The 25,485-nt window shown below is 46.6% G+C and overlaps 1 protein-coding gene across 2 annotated transcripts in view; it reads left to right on the forward strand.

The window, feature by feature from the left end:
• Positions 1–241: 241 nt before the first annotated feature.
• SLC25A33 (solute carrier family 25 member 33) overlaps positions 242–25,485 on the forward strand; it is a 31,231-nt gene continuing 5,987 nt past the window's right edge. The window contains exons 1-3 of one of the 2 annotated variants that reach the window (XM_054721068.1): positions 242–551; positions 12,509–12,688; positions 24,970–25,047. In XM_054721068.1, the coding sequence (XP_054577043.1) occupies positions 496–551; positions 12,509–12,688; positions 24,970–25,047 (314 nt within the window). In that variant the 5' untranslated portion in view covers positions 242–495. The remainder of the gene's footprint in view (positions 552–12,508; positions 12,689–24,969; positions 25,048–25,485) is intronic. The other variant, XM_008151746.3, reaches the window with a different exon arrangement.

The following is a 25,485-nucleotide window of genomic DNA, read 5'->3' on the forward strand; positions in this document are numbered from 1 at the left end:
GCCAGCCGAGCCCAGGTTCTCAGCCCGTGAGCAGGTACCAGGCTGCTTAAGCCGGTTCTCCCTCCACCGCGAGGGCCCCGGCTGGCCCCGCCCAGTCTCGCGCTCCAAGCGGAACCCCGCCCCGGGCTGGGCTTTAGCCCCGCCCATATCCGCTCGCCGACCAATGGGAGCACGGATCCGGGTCCACACCCCCGCCCTTCACCGCCCCGGCGCGCGCCGCCGGGTGACGTCGGACCCGGCCCCCGCCACGTGACGGCCGCGCGGTGGGGTTCCACTGGACGCCGGGCCGCTGCCGCAGAGGCGGGTGAAGGGCCGGCGGCCACGCCGCGGAGGGTGCGGACGGAGGGAGCGGGTCGTGGGGACGCGCCTGCATGGGGACGGCGCCGGCGGACGCCTGAGAGCAGCGGGGCTAGCGGAGCGGGCCGCCTCGCGCATCCTTCGAGCCGCCTCGCGCCTGCGGCACCGGCGGCGGCGGGCCGCGAAACCGGCGCGGCCATGGCGACCGGCTCTCAGCAGAAGGAGAATACGCTGCTCCACCTCTTCGCCGGCGGGTGAGCGTCCCGGCCCGACCCCGCGGCTCTCTGGGCCCGTCCCACGCCCTCCGTGCGCCCTGGCCGGTTACCGGCCCTCCCCAGGCCGAAGCGCCGGCTCCCCGAGGAGGAAGTCCCGGCGTCGGGGCGGCGACGAGGCCCGGGAGGCGTCGGCCTTTTTCCCTCCGGGGGTCCGCATCCCCCGAGCGTGGCTTTACCCGGAGCCTGCCGCGTCCCCACGCCCCTCCCCCTCCCCGCGGCGTCTCCCGCTGTTAGTCCTTTTGAACAATAACAGGCCGGTGTGACGAGTGTCCCTCCGGCGGTGCTGCCTGGTCACCGTGGCTCAGCTGCCCTGCGTCCTCCCTGCCAGCCGCCCTTGCAGTCCCTCTGCCTGGACCCCCCGCCACCACCACCGCCCAGGGCCCGGGAGTGGGACGGATGCTCGGGTTGGCCCCGGAGTTTGGCAGGGTAGCTCGGGCCGCGCTCAGACAGTCCAGTGGGCTGTAGGTGTTGGGTATCGGCAAGGGCCTGGGAAGTGCTGGCGACTGTGATGCGGCCAGCAACCTGTGGGAGTGTTGGGGGACCCACCCCCCACCCCCACCCTCGGGAGAAAGTAAGGTCCGGAAAGCGTGTTGAAATGCTGCTTTCCTGCCGGTAGACGCGTCCGAGGTAAGTCGCTTCTGTTTTGAGAGCTGCGTTCGTTTGATCGTCACGCGGCTGCTACTGCTGGTTTTCAGGGGAGGCAACGCATTGTTAGGGAGGATGGGTGATCACGGGGTTCATGACAGCGCTGATTTGTTTGTTTCTTCAGAAAATAGATGGTTAAATGTTTCTGAGTGTTAGTACTTGTTTTCCTTCAATACAGCCCGTGGCTTTGGGTCCTTCTGGAGTCTTGCTGGAGGACCTCACAGGCCCGGCACAGCAGTGTTTAAGGATAGGACGGACATTCTGTATAAAATGGGATTTATTCCGGCTTGTCCTCTTGACTTGAGGATTTTAGTTGCAGCTTAGACTGCTGCCTAGATATGTTTCCTTGTTACAAACGAGTAATGGTTGAGAACTTACCTGTGAAAATAACTGTGGTGAAAGGGTTCTGAGTTCTATGTACTTACTGGAAGTGCTGAGCAGTTTCTTTGTTTTTCTTTTTTTTTTTTTAAAGATATTTTTATTGATTTCCTGCAGAGAGGAAGGGAGAGGGAGAGAGAGTCAGAAACATCGATGAGAGAGAAACATCGATCAGCTGCCTCCTGCACACCCCCTACTGGGGATGTGCCCGCAACCAAGGTACATGCCCTTGACCGGAATCGAACCCGGGACCCTTCAGTCCGCAGGCCGACGCTCTATCCACTGAGCCACACCGGTCAGGGCAGTTTCTTTGTTTTTCCAACCAAAACATTCATATCTTCCCTCTCATTCCCTCTCATCCTTTCACTTCATCTCCCCGTTGATATTTTCTTCCCATTGATATTTCAGCTTGGGGAGGGGGGGCAGGCAGCAATTCTTAAATTATGGCAAAGTATTAATTTGTCATTCTGGAGAATTTTAAACAAGTCGGCCATATTATTAAAGCCAAGAAGGGTAATTTTTTTCTGATGATGTTATACTCTGATTTTAATTTATTGTTTTTAGGGAGGTGGTCTCTTGAAAATTCTTTGTGTTTCGTACTGGAGAGTTGCCTGTTCGGAGCAGGCTCCGGGAGGCTGGCCGCGGAATGGATCACCCTGTCGGGATGAATCTTTCCGCATGCCCTTCACAGTGCCCTCTGGCTGCTGATTCTCCTACCGGAAGCACCAGCCTTGTGATGGAGGAAAACTGATTAAAATTTAGGGAGTTCATTAGGGCAGTGCCTGAAGCCCTGAATTTAACAGGATTTAGTTTCTTCATTAGCAGCACTTCAGGTTTACCTAAAACACTCAAGAAAGAAAATAAATCTTCCAAAGGAGGCTTTCAGAGTAACTAAATGGATTTTGATGCCTTCCCATTAGCCTAAAATGCATTTCTTTTAGGGAAGAAGATTGTAGGAGCCAAGTGTTGAATGGGTATATTCTACAGTTAAAATCAGTCAACCCCCAGCTTGGTCCAGTGGGTGAGATGCTGCTTTGCTAGAAGTAACTAGTTTCCATGTTACTGGAATCTTTCCAAAGAACTAAGCTCATTTCCTTTGAAAAGAAGTCAGCCCCAGCTCTTCAAGTGTCACCTGTCTCCTTCTATTGAATAGCCATTGGAAACTAACATCTAAAGTTTAATGCTATCCCCAATTAATGATGTTGAATAAATATTATATCAGGTATCACAGGCTTATAAATGGATAAAGTTATTTTTAGATCCTCGAAAATAAAAGCTACACCCAAAACAACTCATTAGTCTTTCAGGTTTAATTATTTCTTTTTTAAAAGGCAGTTTCTTGGGTTCTTTGCAAAGGTGGAAATAGCCCTACATTAAGCTGCAAATCTTTTTAATATAGTGTTGCCCTTCAAGAAAAGAACCGGAAGAAAAATCACCCACAAACCAACACCGAGAAGTCAGCACTTTAGAAAAAGGTTCTGTGTGTGTATCTGTGGACCAGATGTCATTCTGTAGTTAATTTTAAAATAGGCTCGTATTTTCAGAACTGCTTTCTTCCTCCTAATATGTTACATTTTTAATGGTAGTGAATTCTCCCCGTGTACCTTTAGTGGAGACTTCCTGTCCAGTGGTTTCAGTGAAGAGGCAAACCAGTTCCAGGCCCATGACTCGAGTTCAGTGAGGATGTTACAGTAATTTATGACAGGGATACATAATACTCGGATTACGTAACTTCTAATCTCTCATTGCTGTTTGTTTGTTTGTTGCCAATATAAATAACTAGACATCCTTTTGTGTAGATGTGTAGTTCTTTGATGATTTCCTTTGGATAAACATTAGAAGTACAATTGCTGAGTTAAAACATATTTTTAACCCTTTGCACTCGCTTGCTTTTTTCTCGATTCCTTTATTCTAATGCTAACACTCGACATCCGAGTGCAAAAGGTTAAGGCGTTTTTTTAACTTAATTTTTTTAAAAATGTGTTTATATTGATTTTTAGAGAGAGGGAAGGGTGAGGGGAAGAGAGACAGAAACATCAGTGAGAAACATAATTGATCGGCTGCCTCCTGCACACACCCCTACTGGGAATGGAGCCTGCATCCTGGGCATGTGCCCTGACCAGGATTCCAACAGGCGACCTCTTGGTTCCTGGGTTGACACTCAACTGCTAAGACACACTGGCCGGACCATTTTTAAGGCTTTTGCTACCTACCAGCACGTTCATAAAACCATCTCTTAGGCCCTGACTGGTTTGGCTCAGTGGATAGAGCATCGGCCGGACTCAAGGGTCCCAGGTTTGATTCCGATCAAGGGCATGTACCTTGGTTGCAGGCACATACCCAGTAGGAAGTGTGCAGGAGGCAGCTGATCGATGTTTCTCTCTCATTGATGTTTCTATATCCATCTCCCTTCCACTCTGTAAAATATCAATAAAATATATTTTAAAAAACAACAACATCTCTTAGGGTGGTGCCTTCTGTGTGAATGAACCTCATTCATTTGATGTTGACTTTTAATATGGTCAGGGATTTTACTGTTTTCTGCTTTCTTTCCTCCTATCTCAAAATCTGGGTAGTATTATCAAAACACAAAATGTACTTGCACAGATTTTATTGTTATTATATAACAAAACCCATCATTCCTTTTCTACTATTTGAACTTAACATCTCATTAAGAGAAACAGTAAAATTCTTTCCGTGTCTAGGCCTTATGTCTGCTGAGGAAATCCCTTACGTTTTCCCTGTCGAATGACGGGGCTCTGGTGCACATGTAGGGTGAGGGATGTCCTTCCCCTGCTGAGCAAGCAGTAACATCCGGGTGCGATTAGGAGATGTTCTCGGCACCTGAAATAGACTAAGCTGTCATTAACTCTCGAGGCTAATGGCCTAGATTATATGCTTTAGGTCTTATTTTTATGCCATGATTTTTTCTTTTGTCATCAAGCATACTTACAGAGGCTTTAAAATATATCTTAATGCCACTATGGTATGTTTTTAAGGGTTTAAAATATATAAGATATTTTCAAAATTCAATCTTCCTCCCACCCCCCTATTATGAATAGCTGTCACCTAGTATACGCCTGTACCATGCTTTTGCCTACAAGTTTAATCTGTACTGGCTAATGGTTTCTTTTGAAGTGTTGGGCATGTGTTAATATATTTGCTAGGGGTACAATGTAGAGAAGATGCAAGATTTATTTCAAATGCTTAAAGAACTTTTGATAAGACCAATATAATGTGCACATATTTTGTATATAGCTTATATAAGTATGCTAAGACTATAAATTGATTTAATCCAGTGTATTTCATATCTATAGTAAACACTTTTAAAAGTTGTGTGGTATTTGGATGAAAGACTGCTGCTAGAATTTAGCTTCCTGAGGATAGTAGCCATGTCTGTTTTCTTTGCTGGTACATCCCAAGTACAGAATCCTACATGTTACAGATGCTTAATGGACACTTGTTTAATGATTAATTAAGTGAATAAAAGGTATTGTGGGTCATGCCTGGGAGTATAGATTGATGTGGCTTATTAAATTGTCCCAAATTAAGAGAAGAAGTAGTTTGATTATTTGTGAATTATGAACATAGTTCTCTGTTAAGATTTGCTGAAACTATCTTGGCATAGGTAACATGTATTTTTTTTTAATTGATTGATTTTAGAGGGAGAGAGAAACATCGATTTGTTGTTCCATTTGTTGGTTGAGTCTTGTATGTGCCTTGGCCTGAGATCAAACCCGAAACTTAGGGATGATGCTCTAACCAGGAGCTAGAAGACAGGAAGTAGCATCTAAAGGATAATTAGCTGCATCAAAAACTATGCATTTTGCTTTGACTGAATGAATACAGAATTTTCATAATCAGAATCTTCTAAGCCTTGTGCCAGAAAGTTCTATGTGAAGAAGTACTAGTGTTTTTAAGGAGTGACTATAGAGATAGCACATGAAAGGGGAAACTACAAAGAAAGTTCCAGAGGTTGGAGTCACAGGGTCTGCCAGTGTCCTTTGTGGGTAGAGTCCGTATCATAGTCATGAAAAAGCTGTGAGTCTGAAACCGTTTACTATCAGTCTGGTGGCGATTATAATAAAGAGCATATTGGTCTTGGCTATAGTGCCTAAAATGTCCGTGTGTGTGTGTGTGTGTGTGTGTGTGTGTGTGTAGAAAACAGAGGTCTTGTTGAAAAGACCAAGTTTTTAAAAATGGTACTTGTTACTTGAAATTCAGAGTTTAAAGAGTAAAAATTTATGTGCATAATTTAAAATTTTTATGTCTCTGATCACATAAAGCTATATATGTACTAACAGTCTAGCTTTGTTCTGCTATACGGTAAACTGGAGGAGAGGAGCCTAATTCACGGGGGGCCTGGGAGGAATCAAGACAGGCCTATGTGGGTAAAAAGATAAACAGTTAAACCTATCTTCTATACTAATAAAAGAGTAATATGCTAATTAGACTGGGGCTTAGCAGGCCTGCAAACCACCCTAGGCCCTCGCCCAGGCCGCCCCGCCTCCTGCAGGGACCCCCACCCCATCAGGGGGCTGGCCAGCCTGCAAACCACCCCAGGCCCCTCGCCCAGGCTGCCCGCTCCCCAGCAGACACCCCAACCCTGATGGGGGTGTGGATGGCCTGCAAATGGCCCTCAGACCCTCACCCAGGCTGGCCATGCTCCCTAGCGGGGACCCTCACCCAGTTGGGGCATGGCTAGCCTGCAAATGGCCCTCAGCTTGTCAGCCTGTAAATGGCCCCTCTCCCAGGCCGGCCACACCCCCCAGCGGAGACCCCCACCCTGATGGGGGCTTGGCCAGCCTGCAAACGGCCATCAGCCCCTTGCCCAGGCCCACCCTGCCCCAGCGGGGACCCTCTAATGGGGCCGTGGCTGGCCTGCAAACTGCCCCAGGCCCCTTGCCCAGTCCAGCCCCAGACCCCCTTCAGGGCAGACCAACTGGCCCCCACCTGTGCACCAGGACTCTATCTTCTATACTAATAAAAGGGTAATATGCTAATTAGACCGGGAGACCTTCCAGACATCCTTCTGGACAAAGCCATGGTGGCGGGGCTGAGGCAGAGGCGGTTAGGGCGATCAGGCTGGCAGGGGGGTGCAGTTGGGGGCAATCAAACTGACAGGGGGCAATTGGGGGCGAGCAGGCCAGTGGGAGGGGCAGTTGGGGACGAGCAGGCCGGCAGGTAGAGTGCTTAGGGGCCATCAGGCAGGCAGGCAGGTGAGCGGTTAGGAGCCAGTGGTCCTGGATTGCGAGAGGGATGTCTGACTGCCGGTTTAGGCCTGATCCCACAGGGACTGTGCCTAAACTGTCAGTCAGACATCCCCTGAGGGGTCCCAGATTGGAGAGGGTGCAGGCCAGGCTGAGGGACACTCCCCACCCCACCCCCACCCCGTGCACAAATTCCGTGCACTGGGCCACTAGTCTATGTAATAAACACAAGACTTCAGTTCTGCGCAGGAAGACTGAGAGAATGGGAGGAGGAATGTCTTTATAGAAAAAGAAACAAGTAGTAAAAGGGAAAAAGCACAGAAAAATCCAGGTGATAAGAGTTTTTAGGAGACTGGACAGCTAGGCCTCAGAGAGCGACTGTTGCGATGGCTCTGAGAAATAACGCGGGCCCTCCTGGTCTTTCTGCTGCTCCGTGCAGAGCCTTTGGGTGGTTTTGCTGAATGGAGTACCCCAGAGATTTCCTCTGGACTTTGACATCAGTGACTAGAGTGTTTCCTTAGGGGCGAATTAAATTACCATCCAGGGAGTTCCTCCTCCTGTGAGAAACCTAGCCTACTAGAAACAGTCCTAACTGCTTTTTGGAAGATTGCTGATAAGAGTAAAACCCTTTAAGCCAAGCATGTCAAACTCCGCCGCGTTTCCTTGAAAAGCTTGGGTATAAGGCTTTTGACTAGGCTCATTTAGGAGGCTTTCAGTTGTAAATAATAAGAATTTCAGTTCCTACTGGCTTGGTTATTGGTGCATACACCTGAGTTCTAGAGAAAGCTAGGCGTGGTGAGGACTTATCTAAATAGCTGGACAGTATCACTGTGGGACCTCAAGTGATGCCTGCTCTGCCTTCTAGAAATACCTGCTTGACTCCAGGGTTGGTCCTTACACGAGGAACACAGCATGGCTGACAGCAGCTCCCGATGTTCCCCACCATTGAACAAGTCTGGCTGGAGCTTAACTCTGGACCAACCTGGGCATGCACCGGCCTCTAAACCAGGCATTGCTCCCAGGGGCGCTATGCTGCTTGGGCTGAATAAGGTGCCCATTGCTGAACACGTGGCGGCGTTGTTATTGGGTCGGGGCTAAACCTAGAAATGGTTCAGTTGCATCCAAACTGCATGGCTTAAGACATCTGGGATCAGTTGTCTTAAGACAGGAAGAGGCATGGATGCTGGGAGACAGCAGCAGTGGCCTCCACGTTCCTTACACTGCCTTCCGATAGCTTGTCCATTTTATTGCGCTCTCAACCTCAGCCAGATGAGTATTTGCTTGGGGTGGGGCAGGGCTGTCCTGTGAATTGTAGGGTGTTTAGCAGCCTCCCTACTACCCACTAGATGCTAATACCCCTTCCCCCAATGTCAACATCCAAAAATGTCTCCAGACATTGCCAGATGTCACGGGATGGGGGCACATTGTTTCGGTTGAGAACCACTGGTCTAGAATAGTAATGGTCTTCAGACTTTGATCACACAGCCCTATGGTTAAGATGTTTGTTCATATCTCCATGTATGTTTATTACTCTTATTAAGTTTACATATATATTAGAAACATGCACAAAATAGAAATTAGAGGTAGGAATGATAATGGTTAATGTAACGAAACTATTTCTCTCTGTGCTATCTTCTTCCTGTATGTCTGTGGACCTCTTAAGTATGCACCTCTTAAGGATGTCCCCCACTTTGGATATGAGGTCTAAAGTATTGGTATCTCACCAGGACTAGTCTGTTTCCTGATGCCCACACTGTGTCCCTGTGTGAGTGGATGCTGAATGTGACTCTGCCTGTTGGCTGAGCATCGGCTTCCCGGTCCTGGGCTGAACCCAGAGAAGCCTGCTCTGAGGCCTAGAGAGGGGGCAGAGTCTGCCCGCCTGCACCAGTTGTTCCGCCCGGATTGTGTGTGCAGAGGAGGAAGGTTATAGTTGTCAACATTGTGGCATGTGGTGTTGAGAGAGGCTTTTCCTGTCACTGTCTCTCCCTGTCCCCACCCCTGCCCTAGTGCTCTGGGCTCCATGCAGAGGGAGCTGGGGAGGCTGAGCAGTCACTTGCTGTGTGGCAGACTCTTCCTGCAGGTGGGAGGCTGTGCTGCATCAGCCCATGCCACCAGGATGAGAGGACTCGGTGACTTCCTCCTAGTGCCAGTCTTGTCGCCTTGTGGCCGGCAGGGGAGGATACCTGGGCCCCTTGGCTTGGTGGCAAGGAGCATGAGGACCAGAGGAAGGAGAGGCACCTGGTGCTGTGTGAAGGGTTGCAGGCCAAGTAAGGCTGAAAGGTGGTTGGGGGAGGGGCTACTGGTGGAACCAAGATGGGTTTCCAGTGTTGGGGCTGAAAGTTACCAGAAAGTCATGGAACCTGCCTGTGATTCCTAGGCAGGAAGGGGGCATTCAGTAGAGCACAGCTGAGAAGCAGCGACGGGAGGCTGGATGGGAGGCTGCCCAGAGCTGCTGCCTCCACCCTTTCTGACCTGGGACTCCTGAAGAGTCCTCTGAGGGAATTCTGCGGCCGCGGGCCGCGGTGGGTGGGGCTCCATCCAAGCTAGTCACCGAGGTTAGGAGTTAGGAGCCAGGCGGACACTGAAGGGCTTCTTTGTATCCAACAGTTGGGGATTGACAGGAACGCTTCTACAAAGAATGGAATTGGTTGTACTCTTAAGTGCTCTGTGGCCAACATGATGAAATATTTTTAGAAAATTTTGGAAAGCCAGTCTGGAGAAGTCAGCATTTTGGTTCAGATGATTGTCTTGATGTGTTGGCTCACAAAGAAAGAAAAAGAAGTTGAGCTGAAAGATACAGAATTCTGCTCTGAAAGGTTTAAGATTCAGGAAGACTTCTTTGGACATTTCAATTGAATATCAGGTTCTTCTAAGAGTATTATTATACCACAGCTTTAACGACTCAGAATATCCTTTGGACATTTTTTCCTCTGAGTTTTTTCCTGGTAGGTCAGAAGGGACTGACTTCTGAGTAGTAACATTGTTTAGAGCGCCTTACTCTGTCCCCTGGTGAGTGGTCTGGAAGGCCACCCCTCCGCCATGGGCACGGCGTGCAGCCCATGCCAGTGACGGAGTGAGTGTGGCTTGCCATCCTCAGAGTCCACCGCCTCTTGATAGTAGCACATTTGCCCAGTTGGGCAAGCACACCGCCCAAAGGCCATCCTTTGATCAGGGGCATAGATTTGGATGACAGCCGGCCCGATAAGGAGTGCAGCTGACCTGGGGCAAAGCGAGGTGGTTGACCTGGGCCTGGGCCACATTCGAACTTGTTGGCTTTCTGATGAAAGAGTTCCTCAGAAGCTGTTTTGTGGTGGGGTTTTTTGTTTGTTTTCGGTGACATGGAGTCATGTTATTGAGCATAAATAGGTTTCAGCTATTCCTTTACCTGATTTTGTAGCATGTAAATTTTCCAATGTTTTAAAATATACCTTTTAAGCACATGTTTATGGTAATAGATAAGAGTAATATTTTGTGTGAATAGACATGGTTAGGAAGTTATTTTTTTAAACACTCCCCATTATATCCTATTTTCTTTAGAGCCAATTACTACAGAACAGCATTCAGTTGGGCTCACAATTTTTCTTGATACAAAAGGACCCATTAGAGTTTTGAAGTCCTACTTGTCTGATCACCAGTTTTCCATCTTGAGTAAGAGTGAAACAGCGTACGTTAGCTGGCAAAGCTGTCTGCACCACCCGTCTTCCCATAATGCTCCCAGAGGGCAAACCTGAGCACAGTGGGACGGACGAACCAGCTGTGGACACAGAGGGTCTGGATTTGGGTTTCAGATTAGATACTGAGCTGCTTTGTGACCTCACTGAGACCCAGGGTCCCCTCTCTATTAGCCCCCAATCCCTGAGGGGTAAATGCCGGCCGGTTCATCCATCGCGCCCTGCCTGCCGGCCTCCCGCCCGTTCTCACCGATCCCCTTGCTTTGTGGTTGATGGGCTTTGGCTCCCAGTTCAGAAAACACTGTGTATATAAACAGTTTGTTTTAGGTGTATTATCGTCATGATTCTAAAGCAGGTTTACAAATAGCCCAATATGGCTATCCCCGCCCCCAGTCTACCTTTTCCTCTCTTTTTTCTGACATTTCGATGCCTTAGGGTGAATTGAGGCTAAAGAGTTCCTACCTTGAAGGATTGTTGGAGGATTGCATGCTTACCATGAGGTGGTCATTCACTCCATGGTAGAAATGCTAGCATTTAAACCGCTAGCTTCCAGCTCTCTGAGTCCAGTTACCAGGATTTGACTTGCCCTGTGGAGCTACAGGCTCTTGATTTTAAAATACTACACGGGGGCTTTACCCCATTCCTGACTCAGGCGCCATGCCAGGTGCTGGGTTCCCAGCCAGATTTCCTAACTTAATATTCTGTGAGCCGGACAGACCTGTCCTTGTCACCGCTTTCCCCTCAGAGATATGGTGCTGTATCGTTTCTAGTGTGCCAGGCTCTACCTGTACCCTAGTGAGGTGCTCCTGGGAAGGTCCCCTGTGATAGCGGGCAGACAGGAAGTTCTGTCTTCAAACATGGAGAGCCCTTAAAAGACACCCTCCTTGAAACTTCAACTTAATAATTCCTTTGCTTAGCAAGTATTGTTTGTGAACTTGGGAGTCCTGATGCCAGGGAAACAAAGATGAATGAGACACAGGCCCTGCGCTCTCTTGTACGAGGGGTAGAACCTGCGTGGCTGGTGGTGCGGGTGGCTTTCGATGGCACATGACATTGTTAATTCTCACCAGCCCTCCGGAGCGCAGTTTCATGGGTATTGTCTAAGAAAAGGTGGGAGGAGTTATTTTAGGATCAGTGAGTTGTCTTGAAGAAAAATACTTAAATTTTTAATACAGGTAATATTTTGGTATGAAATATTGTAAAGGAGACCCCTGACTCAGAGAGACTCTGACTAACAAAAACAGGATGAATTGATTGGTTCAGACCTCAAGGACTTTGTCGTTAAAAAATAAGCTTTAGCCTAATTTTCAATGAAGTCCAAATTAATTAGACTTTATTAAAAGTCCGTTGTAGTAGGCAATGATTTTCAAATAGGAGCATTGCCTGAAGAACTATTTCGTTTGACTGAAAAGATGCATTTTCTAGAATATTCATCGCAACAGGGTAGTGAAATCGGAAATGACTTTAATGTCTAACAGTAGGAAATTGGTTAATATACATCAATATAGGAGAATAGTATGCGGCCATTACCGATGACGTAAGTGTATATATTGACATTCACAACATCTGGATAACGGGAAAAGTGAGATTAAAGAGCCAGTACAGAAAAGCCCTAAAGGATGTGCTGACATAACAATGGTTATCTCATTAGCGGCTGTGATTTCAACTATAATTTTTTTTGCCTCCCTTATGTTCTAATTATCAAATGAACGTAAGTTTCATTTTTAAAAAATATATATTTTTATTGATTTCAGAGAGGAAGGGAGAGAGAGAGAGAGAAACATCAATGATGAGAGAGAATCATTGATTGGCTGCCTCCTGCACACCCCACACTGGGGATCGAGCCTGCAACCTGGGCATGTGCCCTGACAAGGAATGGAATTGTGACCTCCTGGTTCATAGGTCAACACTCAACCACCGGACTCAACCGGTCGAGCTCTTTTTTCAAATAAAGAAAATATAAATTTCACGTTTCACTTGTGTAGAGAATGGTACGGCTTTTCTGACCCTGTCGTGGTTTCTTTTCCTACAGGTGCGGGGGCACGGTTGGTGCTATTTTCACTTGTCCACTCGAAGTCATTAAGACAAGGTTGCAGTCTTCGAAATTAGCTCTGCGGACAGTCTATTACCCTCAGGTTCACCTGGGGGCCATTGATGGAGCTGGAGTGGTGAGACCAACGTCAGTGACGCCTGGACTTCTGCAGGTTCTGAAGTAAGTTCAGTCCCCAACCTGGACTCCTGCCACACCCCTGCCCCCACTGTCAATACCGAATGTTTGTTAAGCACATCAGATGGATCTCCTGTTTGCACAGCCTAATTCCAAACCTAAGAATTAGGTTTCTGTACCAATACCTTTGAACTCTGACCTTGCACCCTTGGCAGCAGGTCACCCAGTGTGCATGCGGTCACCATCCAGGGACAGTTAAAGCAAACCTAACAAAGCAAACTAAAAAATCATGTTCAAATTGTTGCTCAAAATCCTGAGGGCTAGCAGGAAGCTATGGCATGATGGAATGAAATTAAAACTTTTAAATTTCACAAGAGAAAGGTTTTGAATATTTTAAGGGGAAGTAATCTGGAAACAACATTTTAATTTTTTACTTTTTATTTGGAAATACTTTCATACTTACAGAAAAGTTTCAATAGCTACTTAGTAAAATGGTTTTTAAAATGTTTGTTTCACCCTAGTTGGTTTGGCTCAGTGGATAGAGTGTCGGCCTGTGGACTGAAGGGTCCCAGGTTCGATTCCAGTCAAGGGCACATGCCTGAGTTGCGGGCTCCACCCTCAGTAGGGTGTGTACAGGAGGCAGCCGATCAATAATTCTCTCATCATTGATGTTTCTATCTCACTCTCTCCCTCTCCCTTCCTCTCTGAAATCAATAAAAACATTTTTTTTTTAATTTGTTTCAGACCTAGGCTACCTGCCTAATTTATTATTTTTACTACATTAAAAATATTTCATTTGCTTTTGAAGTAGCAAATGTCCATAAGTTGAATTTGACTTGTTGGTATCTATGCTTAGAATCAGAAATCAAGACCTCGTGATGGCATCTGAATGTCACCTTGGGCCTGTGCTTTAGAGAGATGTTCAGCCCTGGCCAGTGTGGCTCACTTCGTTGGGCATTGTCCTGTGCACCAAAAGGTTGCTGGTTCCATTCCCAGTCGGGGCACATGCCTAGGGTATGGGCTTGATCCCCAGGAGGGGGGCCGTGCAGGAGGCTGCTCATTGATGATCCACTCTCACATTGATGTTTCTCTTTCTCCCTTCCTCCCTGTAAAAATCAATAAAAGTATTTTTTTAAAAAGAGAGGTGTTCAGTAAATGGTAGTTGAATTTCACTACACCTGGTATCTGAGATGTACCACTGGAAGAGGGTAGTCGTTCCGTGTAGTCGTTCAGCTGGGAAGTGTTAGAGGCAGATGCAGTAACGTGGAAGCACTCTGTCCGAATAACCTCCACACGGAGCACTTTGGACAGGGTTCAGTCCCATTTTAGATAAGGAGAATGCATTGGAAAGCACTGGATTTATTTTTAGGTGCGTTTTGTTTGTAAAGCCTGTTTGCAAGGCACACAGGCCTCCATGCCAAACGTGGATGATCTGCATCCAAGCTTATCGAGCAAAACTGAACGCAAGACCAGCTGCTGAGGACAAGGTCCCAGTGAAGAATCAGAAGCCCAGCCAGAGGAAGAGGCTGGCACCCAACACCCCAGAACCCACTTTTTAAATTAAACCGCGAGGAGGGTGCAGGGACGGGGACACTGATGGGAGGCCCACTCTGACCTCAGGAAGGAGCGGACAGCCCCACGTCCTGCAGAAGACATGGCTGTGGAAGCATCCCCATCCTGTTGGTCTTTTTACACGTGTGGGCAGGGCAGTCTCACATGGCACCTTCTGGGGAACATACAGCGCTTTGGACAAAAGGAAAGACAGGTCATTTGCCAGCTTTACTAACATCCTCCATGAACTTCCTCTTGCGTGCTTGCAAGTAACTCATGACTAGTGTGTTTATAGGCTTACTGTAACTGGGACACTGTTACCCAAAAGTTGTGGGTGTCAGCGGGCCAGGCCTGTAGGTAGATCAAAGTGAGGCTTTCTGTAGCTCAGGTTTTTGCATGTTCTACATGTTCTCTGGTGTCTCTCTAGCTCCAACAAATCTCTCTCTCTCTCTTTCTCTCTCTCTCTCTCTCTCTCTCTCTCCCTCCCTCCCTATATATATATATATGTATGTGTGTGTGTGTGTGTGTGTGTGTGTGTGTGTGTCCTATATAATAAAAGGCTATATGCAAATAGACCAAAAGGCGGACCGACTGGTCACTATGACATGCACTGACCACCAGGGGGCATACGCTCATCCAGAAGCTGGGCTCACAGGCTGATGAGCGCAGAGCACAGCGGCAGTGGCAGGAGCCTCTCCCACCTCCGCAGCAGTCGGACATCCCCTGAGGGCTCGAGGGCACAGGCCAGGCTGAGGGACTCCCCGGAGTGCGCGAATTTCGTGCACCAGGCCTCTAGTATGTATATATACACACTATATATATGTGTGTGTATTTTCTCTCCCCAGTTAGGACCATTGTTTACTAAAATGTGAATCAAAATTTCAAAGCTTCCTGTCTTGAAGTCCAAGAACAGTGCACAGCGCACTGCACGGCCACGCGTTTCACAGCAGCCATTGGTTAAAGTAGCCACGGCTACACAATAACGAGACACCACTTACACACGAATACTTTTAAAACCATTTATACTGTAGCCACATGAAAATATAAGTAATGGGATTTTAAGTAAAATTCTTGTTGAGCTATATTTTGTTAAGAAAAGGGTTTGTAAAGTGGCTTTTTAAAAAAAATTTCTTTATTGATTAAGATGTCACATATTTGTCCTCATCCCCCCATTCCCATCCCACACCCCTCCCCACGGATGTCCCCACCCCCCTGTTGTCCCCAACCATTGGTTAGGCTCGTATGCATGCACACAAGTCCTTTGGTTGATCTCCCCACCCTCCCCCACCCTCCCTCTGAGGCCCGACAGTCGGATCGATGCCTCCTTGTTTCTGGGTCTGTTCTTGTTCATCAGTCTATGTTGTTCATCATTTCCCCTAGATGAGTGAGATCATGTGTTACTTAAAAATATACTTATAAGAACCGAATGTGAGACGAGCAATAATAGTTATGCTGACAGGCAAATGAATCAGTCTGTAGTGAGTTTCTTTCTGGACCAACAGTTCTTTTGAGACCCAATTTCAATGTCCACCAGTTCCTTATGTGTACATGTCAGCACTGACTTTTCAGTTCTGGATGGTGGACAAATAGTGGTAATGCAGGTCCGACTCCCTCTGGTTTGGTCTCACCCCGACTCAGGGGCGCGCGACCTCACCCAGACCCGGGACCCAGCCTCACCCGGGCCCGGGACCCAGCTTCACCTGGATCCAGGGGCGCGTGGCCTCACCCGGACCCAGGGGCACATGGCCTCACCCGGGCCTGGGACCCAACCTCACCCAGACCCAGGAGCGCGTGGCCTCTCCCGGACCCAGGGGCGCACGGCCTCACCTGGGCCCGGGACTCAGAAAGTGGCTTTTTTTTTAATCAAGTTATTTTATTAAAGCTTTATTTCATCAGCTTGGTTTATGTACATTATTAAGATTCTCAGCTGATATTTAATAGCTTTCTGTTGAAAATTGCCACTTTTATGTAGTATTATTTTATTGATTTTTCACACCAACTGTATGTATGAGAAGAGCACTCAGGTGGGATATCACCCCATTTTATAGATGAGGAAACACAAATTGGAATTATACAACTTACTCAAAGGCCTTTTTCTTTTTTTAGTATATTTTTATTGATTACATAGAGGAAGGGAGAGGGAGAGAGAGATAGAAACATCAATGATGGGAGTCATTGATAAACTGCCTCCTGTATGCCCTACATGGGGTCGAGCCCACAACCAGGGCATGTACCTTGACCAGGAATCGAACCCTGACTTCCTGGTTCATAAGTCGACAGACGCTCAACCACTGAGCCACACCGACTGGGCTCAAGGCCATTTTTTTTTTTTAATATGTATTTTATTGATTTTTTTACAGAGAGGAAGGGAGAGGGTTAGAGAGTTAGAAACATCGAGATTCAGCTGCCTTCTGCACACTCCCCACTGGGGATGTGCCCGCAACCAAGGTACATGCCCTTGACCGGAATCGAACCCGAGACCCTTGAGTTCGCAGGCCGATGCTCTATCCACTGAGCCAAACCGGTTAGGGCTCAAGGCCATTTTTAATGTATATTCACCTATTTCAAAGAAAGACTTGAAAGCAGTAAATAATCCCGAGTGCCCTAGCAGGGCTCGGCTTCCACTAGAGCCCAAGGTCCACTCCGAGACGCTGGGACAACCCCTGTGTGTCTCTCCCCCTGCCCCCCCCCCCCCCCCCACCTGCGGGCTAGCAGCCTCTGGTTGGAGGCCCAGGGCTCAGGCCCGGCCTCTCCGCTGCAGTCCTGCTGCCTGTTTGACAGCTCCTCCTGGGTGTGCAGTGGCAAGCAAAGCAGAACTCGTGCAGAACTGAGCTCCCAGCCCTGCCGCGCCCGCAGTCTCGAAGCAACTCCAGCTTCCACTCCACAGACCTAACGCCTCAGTCATCCTCGGATCTTACTTCTCACACCCACAGCCAGTCCTGTCCCCTCTGCCTTCAGAATACGCACAGCACCTGACCCTTGCCCCTGCTTGTCAGCACCCCCGCCTGATGGAAGCCACCCGGTCTCCCCTGTTCACTGCATGAGCTCCTCGCTGGTCTGGCCTGAGGCCTGCTCCCTCCCATCCTCAGTCTGTTCTCAACCCAGATCCTCGCTCAGATCCCTCCAGGGACTACCTGTCCTCTGTCCCTGCGGCCTCCACACAGCTGCCACCGCTCCCATTACTTCTCTGATGTTTCTCCTCCTACACCCTTCAGCTGTCCCTTTAAAAGGCCAGGAACATTGGCACATTCCGCCTCAGGGCCTTGGTGCCTGACCTTATCTGCATGGCTGGCTCCCAGTTGTCACCCTAGCAGGAAGGCCTTGCAGTGACTGTGCTGTTTAACACTGAGCCTCCCTCTTGCTCCATCGCTCCTTCCTGCCTTATTTTTATCCCCAGCACTTACCTCCATCCAACAGCGAGTGTAGCTTACTTGTTAGTATTGTTTATTTTCTCTCCCTATCCCCACCAGAATGGAAGTTCCTCCGCGGCAGGGACTTTGATTTGTTATGGTGACGGAGGTGTCCCCAGACCCCTAGAATGCTGCCTGTCACACAGTAAGCATTTAGTACAAATAGAAGGAATGAATGCATTTTGGCACATCAGTAAAATGTCACATGTAAAGAGCTCAACATGTAAATAAATATCGGTGGCTATCGTAATATCCACTTCCTGTACTTTTTAAATACAACTGAGTTTCTTGGTAGCCAAGGCAAAAAGGGGACTGTCACATTACACAGTTCTCTCCTAAAGAAAGCACACTCGCTCCAGGGGAAATGGGCGTCTCCTGCTACTGAGTCCCACAGTGGCCTGTCACCCACACGCCTGGCAGACTGCCAGCAGGAGCGGCACTGTCTCGGGCATCGGCAGAAGGGCACTGCTTGGCACTCTGCCACCTGGTTGCAGCCATCTCTCTTCTCCTAGCAGGGGCAGGGATGATGGTTAGGTTGCTTCTTCTTAGTCTTACTCTGTCAGGAAGTACTACTTTAAAAGGCTTAACCGAACTTGTTTACGGGAAGTTTATTTTTCAAAATGCAAATCAGTGTTTGTGTCACAGGGTGACCCTCTAGAGAATACATGTTCTCCATTGCGGCACCATTAACCTTTACATTTTGAAGATGGTTACTTTAAAAAGGCTCTCACTGTTAAATTCACCAAAGGGGAATAATATATCAATTTATTTCTTGTGTCTGCTTTAAAGTCTTATGACTTAATCTGTGTGTGTTTTTAAAATATTTTTTTATTGATTTCAGAGAGGAAGGGAAAGGGAGAGAGAGATAGAAACATCAATGATGAGAGAATCACTAATCAACTGCCTCCTGCACGCCCCACACTGGGGATCGAGCCCACAACCCGGCATGTGCCCTGAACGGAATTGAACCTTGACCTGGTTCATAGGTTGATGCTCAACCACTGAGCCATGCCGGCCAGGCTTTTTTTTTTTAATCAGAGCTCCTCCTATTTTTTACATCACTCAGGTAATTTTTTACTCAGGTGCCTTTTTTATCTGAAAAGTAATATATTTGGGATCTAGTCTGTGTTATAAAAATAAAACTGAGTGTTCAGGTGAGACCTTTGTCTTGGATCGTGGTCTACAACTAGTGAAGATGAAATGCTCCAAATAAGGCCCCGCTTCTCCTTGCATTTCTTGCCTAAATGACAGTTTCTCTGACTGTGGGAAAATCGGCCTGGATCCTGCTGCTGTATTTTGAGGCTGAAGTGTACCATTTATAGTAGGCACTTGATTGTTCCAGAAGAGTTTTGTACACAGCCAGCAAGGTTAGAAGTTTGAATTATGTAACAGGCTTGACTTCTTGCCCACTGTTAATGTGCGTCACTATGGCGACAGCCTGCCCAGCTCTGAAGAAGCCCTGGTCACTTGAGGACTGGTGTTCCCTGCTGCATTATAGATGCGAGGCTCAGGCTTCCTGGAGCCAGAGAGTCCGGGAATCGTGTTTAAATGACCCCTGGGCTGGCCGCACAGTGTTCATTAATGGGAACCACAGATAGAATCTAAACTGGAGACATGGGGATATACTGACCATTTGACAATCTTACATGCTATAAGGTGTAGGTCTCTTGCAGGTGTTATTTAAGAAAAGATTTTGTTCAGAGATCTTAGCTTTTTAAATCAGGCCTGTTGTAAGAAAGAAGTCAAGTATTTAGAGTTGAAAAACGAAATTCTCATGCCTCTGCTGAGGGCCAAATGACTTGTTTTTGGTTAGTGTGAATGACCTTCATTTGGGGTTTGACTTACAGAACCAAACACTTGCCTGTCACGGCCCTTGTTCCCGTAACATTGGGCTATAATCACGAGTTCAATATTTTTACAACCTATGGCTTGCCTATAACTTACTTTTATTAAAGAACTTTTTTTTCTGAAATGATTTCAAACGTGTAGAAACGTTACAGGAATGGTACCAATAACTTGCTTATACTCTTTTATCTCGAGTCACAGATTTTTAACATATTGCCACATTTGTGTTGTCATTTTGTTCTGTATACATCCATGTTTTTCATGAACCGTTTGAAAATAGGTTCCACACATTGTGCCCCTTTTCCCTTAATTCTTCAGCATTTATTTCCTAAGAATAAAGATTAAAAAACCACAGCAGTTTTCAAATTCAAGCAATTTAATATTGATATACTATTTTTTGCTGCTGTTATTGTTAATCCTCACCTGAGGATATTTTTTCCGTTGGTTTTTCAGAGAGAGAGAGAGAGAGTGTGTGGGTGTGGGGGGCGGGGGGGTGTCAGGTGGAGAGACAGAGAGAGAGAAACATCAATGTGAGAGAGAAACATCAATGTGAGAGAGACACATCGACTGGTTGCCTCCCGCACGCACCCCTACCAGGTTCAGCGAGCGAACCCGCAACCCAGGCATGTGCCTTTGACCAGGAATTGAACCCAAGACCCTTTGGGGTGCGGGCCAACACTCTAACCAATGAGCACCACTGGCCAGGGCTTGATATACTACTTTTTAACTCATCTCATCTGCAGTCTGTATTCCACTTTTCTGTTATCTTTTGTAAATGATTGACTTAGCACAAGAACTAAATTTTGTTTAAACTCTGTTCCTGCTCATCTCTCTCAGTCTTTTTTAGTGAGCCTTTCTTTCTTTTTCTCCCTGCAGGGTTTTTTAAACAGCTTACTAATATGTAATTCACATACAACTTACCCATTTAAAGAAGACAATTGACTGTTTTTAGCATGTTCACATAGTTTTGCGCAACCATCACAACAATGTGATTTTAAAACATGTCATTCCACTAAGAAGGCCCTCACCCATTTGCAGTCATTCCCCATTCCCCACCCCAAGTCCCAGCCCACTAACCTACCTTCTGTCTCTAGCTGTGTCTCCTCTGGACTTTGCATATAAATGAAGTCATGCAATATGTTTATGGCCTCTTTCACTTGTAGTTATTGTCGAATAGCATTCCATTATTATGGCTAGGTCTTATTTTAAATACATTGCTTTTGACCTTGCCCTTATGCGATGAAAAGATAAAAGAGAAAAGAAATCTACTGTCCTTTAGTGAGATATGCCTCCCTAGTTGTCTAGTGTGTCCAACAAGGTACCTTTATGTGACACGTAGGGTGGCCAGAGGGTTTAGTCTGGACCACGCAAACAACAGTGTATCTTGGGATCACTTAAAGCAGGGGTGGGGAACCTTTTTTGCCAAGGACCATTTGGATATTTATAAAATCATTCACAGGCCATACAAAATTATCAACTTAAAAATTAGCTTGCTATATTGGGTCAAACATTTAATTAACTCACCCCTAATGCCTTGGCAGGGCCAGACTAAATGATTTCGCCTGTGGGCCGGACATTCCCCACCCTAACTTAAAGGGTCTGGGTTTATACCTGCCAGCAAGGAAAATATTTTATGACTAGAGGCCCGGTGCACGAAATTCATGCACAGGGAGGGTGGGTGTCCCTCAGCCCAGCCTGTACCCTCTCCAATCTGGGATCCCTCTCACAATCCAGGACTGCTGCTCCCAACCACTCGCCTGCCTGATTGCCCCTAACTGCTTCTGCCTGCCAGCCTGATCACCCCCTAACCACTCCCCTGCCAGCCCGATCAACACCTAACTGCTCCCCTGCCGGCCCGATTGCCCCTAACTGCCCTCCCCTGCTGGCTCGGTCACCCCTAACTGTCCTCCCTTGCCAGCCTGGTTGCCCCTAACTGCCCTCCCCTGCCAACCTGGTTGCCCCCAACTGCCGTCCCCTGCAGGCCTGATCACCCCCAACTGCCGTCCCCTGTAGGCCTGATCACTCCCAACTGCCCTCCCTTGCAGGCCATCTTGTGTCCACATGAGGGCGGCCATCTTGTGTGTTGGAGTGATGGTCAATTTGCGTATTACCTCTTTATTATATAGGATTAGAAAATATAACTATTGTCTCCCTAATATTTTGAGGTAGTGTAGTAGCTTTATTGAGATATTATTCAGAAGCATACAATTTGTCCTCCTAAAGTATACAGTTCAGCCGAAACCGGTTTGGCTCAGTGGATAGAGCGTCGGCCTGCAGACTGAAGGGTCCCAGGTTCGATTCCGGTCAAGGGCATGTACATTGGTTGCGGGCACATCCCCGGTAGGGGGTGTGCAAGAGGCAGCTGGTCGATGTTTCTCTCTCATTGATGTTTCTAGCTCTCTGTCCCTCTCCTTTCCTCTCTGTAAAAAGTCAATAAAATATATTTAAAAAAATAAATAAATAAAGTATACAGTTCAGTGGGTTTTAGTATATTTAGAGTTATATGACCATCACCGTATCTTAGTTCTAAAACATTTTCATCACACCAAGAAGAAACACGTACCCATGAGCAGTCATTCCCCATTCCTCCTCCGCCAACCCCTGGCAACCACTAATCTACTTTGTCTCTCTGTAGATAAGTATTTCATTTTTTTGATGCTGTTGTAAATGGAATAGCTGTTTATTCCCATTCTTAGATTATTCATTGCTTCTGTGTAGACATACAATTGTTTGGGTATTTTTGTGTGTGTGTACATTGATCTTGTATCCTGCAACCTTGCTGAACTAGTTTATTATAGTAATTGTTAGGGGATTCTTTAGTATTTCTATTTATATGTTTGTGAATATAGATTTACTTTCCAATCTAGATACCTTTTCTTTTCTTTTTTTTCTTGTCTAATTGCTAGCCTACTGCTTTTTAAGAATGCTCTTAAAGGTATAAATATTCTTTCTCATCAAGCAATTGAACTATTTTATAAACATCAAAAATCGTGGAGAGGAGAGGTTAGGATTCAAATTTCTGGGAATCTAGATCATGAAAATTACACTGATCTGAGGAAGGAAAGAACAGGAGCGAAAACTACAAATGGAGAAAATTTGATCATTAGCAACATGCTAAGGACTAAAACACCTCAGCTTAACCTCTTTTGCACCAAAAATTTCAGGTTGGTTTTGGAAACGTTTTCTCTGTGTGAAAAGTCAAAGTTGGTAGAGTAGGAATTGACAGGATTCATTTTATTGTTAGTTTTATAGGAATATCTTTTCCATGAAGTGAAAGATGTCTTTTTATCTTACCTTCAGTGTCATAATGAAAGTAAAACAGTATATAAACTCTTTTGAAAACAATGTGATTATTTTTGAGCTTGGCCAACTTAGAATGCTGTCAAATTGGAAGTACTAATTACAAGTAAAGAAAATTCTCAGAAAAGGAGATTGAATTAGAGAGGACTCTAATTTAACAATGTAAATTCTCTTAGATACCAAGAAAACTGAGCCATTGAAAAGAGTAAATTTGCCCAGTCAGAGTGGCCCAGTGGTTGAGCACTGACCTATGTACCAGGAGGCCACGGTTCAATTCCCAGTCAGGACATGCCAGGGTTGGGGGCTCGATCCCCAGTAGGGGGTGTGCAGGAAGCAGCTGGCAATGATTCTCTCTCATCATTGATGTTTCTCTCTCTCCTTTCCTTTCTGTAATCAATAAAAATATATATATTTTTAAAAAGAATAAACTTGCCGAAACCGGTTTGGCTCAGTGGATAGAGCGTCGGCCTGCGGACTGAAAGGTCCCAGGTTCGATTCCGGTCAAGGGCATGTACCTTGGTTGCGGGCACATCCCCAGTGGGGGGTGTGCAGGAGGCAGCTGGTCGATGTTTCTCTCTCATCGATGTTTCTAACTCTCTATCCCTCTCTCTTCCTCACTGTAATAAATCAATAAAATATATTTTTTAAAAGAATAAACTTAACTAACTTAAAGAATTACATTGCAGTGGGGATTATGCTTCTAAAGAATGTTCTTTTAGGATTTTCTTAGTCACTGTTGATCAAAACTATATTTAACAGTTATTTTTTAAAGCATGTTGGCAAGTATATGGAAAAATTGGAACCCATGTGTGTTGTTGATAGGTGCAGCTGCTGTGGTTGATAGTATGGCCAATTCTCAAAACAATTAAACCTAGAATTACCATATGATCCAGCAGTTCCATTTCTGGGTATAGGGACTTGAATAGACATTTGGACATTCACGTTCATAGCAGCATTTTTCCCAGGAGCCAAAAGGTGGGAAGCAACCCAAGTGTCGACTGACAGATAAATGGATAAACAATGTGGCCCGTTTACACAATGGAATGTTATTCAGCTTTTAAAAAGAAGGAAATTCTGGCATGTACTGCAACATGGGTGAACCGTGAGCAGTTATGCTAAGTGAAATGTGCCAGGCACAAGAGCACAAATACTGTGTGATTCCAGGAGGCCCTGGAGCCGTCAGGTTCATAGAGACAGCAAGTAGAATGGTGGTGCCAAGGGCTGGGGGAGGGGCGGCATGGAGGGGGAGGGTTCGGTGGGTGTGGAATTTTAGTTGAGACGATGAAAAAGTTCTAGAGGCAGATGCTGGTGATGGTTGTACAACAATGTGAATGCACTTAATGCCCCTGAACTGTACATTTAAAAATGATTAAAATGGTAAAAATTTGTTACATATATGTTACCACAATGAGAAAAATTAAAAAGAAAAAGCAGGCACAGTATTCTCTTTGGACTTGAGGTACTAGGCTTTTCCATCCAGCCCATGAAATTACTAGCCTTTTCTATTCCTTATATCTGTTTAGGGCTTGCCCACAATAAGTAAAAATCTAGAAAATGGGGTTATTATAAATAAGGAGTAAACCCAAAAGAAGTGCCATCCAAAGAAGTCTCTGAACGTGTCTCTCAGGGGACCTGGGTATAGTGGGGCCATTGTCCCTGTGTCCGCCCTTTGCCAGTGCCTGTTGTCCCTCAGGGTCTCCTCGTACAAACCTCGAGTGCCTTGCTCCTGCGTGAGCAGCTCCTGCGTGAGCAGGGGAAAAGCTTCTTGCAAACATGTCAGACTGATGCTTACGAAGCGCGGATTTTCACTGCTACTGCAGCCGTGTTCTTCAGCCTTCCGATGCTGTGTTGTAACATAATCAGATAAAGACTGGGGTCTTGTAAGCAATCTAGTAATAGTCTTTTTTTTTTTTTAATGTTTGTATTGATTTCAGAGAGGAAGGGAGGAGAGAGATAGAAACATCAATGATGAGAGAGAATCACTGATCGGCTGCCTCCTGCACACCCCACACTGGGGATCAAGCCTGCAACCCGGGCATGTGCCCTGACTGGGAATCGAACTGTGACCTCTTGGTTCATAGGTCAACACTCAACCACCAAACCACAGGGCCGTGCAACAACCTATTATTCTTTAGTCAAGGCGCTAGCGGAAGGCTGATGCTTGCTTTGCATAGACCTTGCCTAAGGATTTTAAAGATGGATCTTCTTTATATTATTCAGGTCAATCTTGGAGAAGGAGGGACCAAAGTCACTTTTTAGAGGCTTGGGTCCAAATTTGGTTGGAGTTGCACCGTCAAGGTAAGCTTTGAACTTTCACCCGGTTCCCCTCATGTGGATGTAATATCCCGAGTCCTTTCCCACGGAAGGGCCGTACTGCTAGGTGGCCCGTCTCTTTGAGTGAAAACGAGCTGCTCTCATCCCTGAATCTTCTCTGTTTGTGATCAGCATTGCCCCCTCCCCCAATCACACGCTCATTTTGGTGTGAGGCAGGACGAGTGTGGTATATTTAGAAATACTACACATTTTAAATGTTACAGTATATGCTGGTGCTCAGAGGATTGGCATGTATCCAGAATGAAGAATATAAATAGGCTTTGTATGTTACCAAAATCTCATTTTCCTCCGTTATTCTGGGCTCTTCCCTCCACCGAATACTTTCTGAGGGCGAGCAGGACCTTCCTGAAGGAGCCTGCAGCAGGTTTGGGTTTGACACAGAGGAGGCCGAGCTTTCGTTAC

The sequence above is a fragment of the Eptesicus fuscus genome, chromosome 9, assembly GCF_027574615.1.
Source record: "Eptesicus fuscus isolate TK198812 chromosome 9, DD_ASM_mEF_20220401, whole genome shotgun sequence".
NCBI classification, from domain to species: domain Eukaryota; kingdom Metazoa; phylum Chordata; class Mammalia; order Chiroptera; family Vespertilionidae; genus Eptesicus; species Eptesicus fuscus.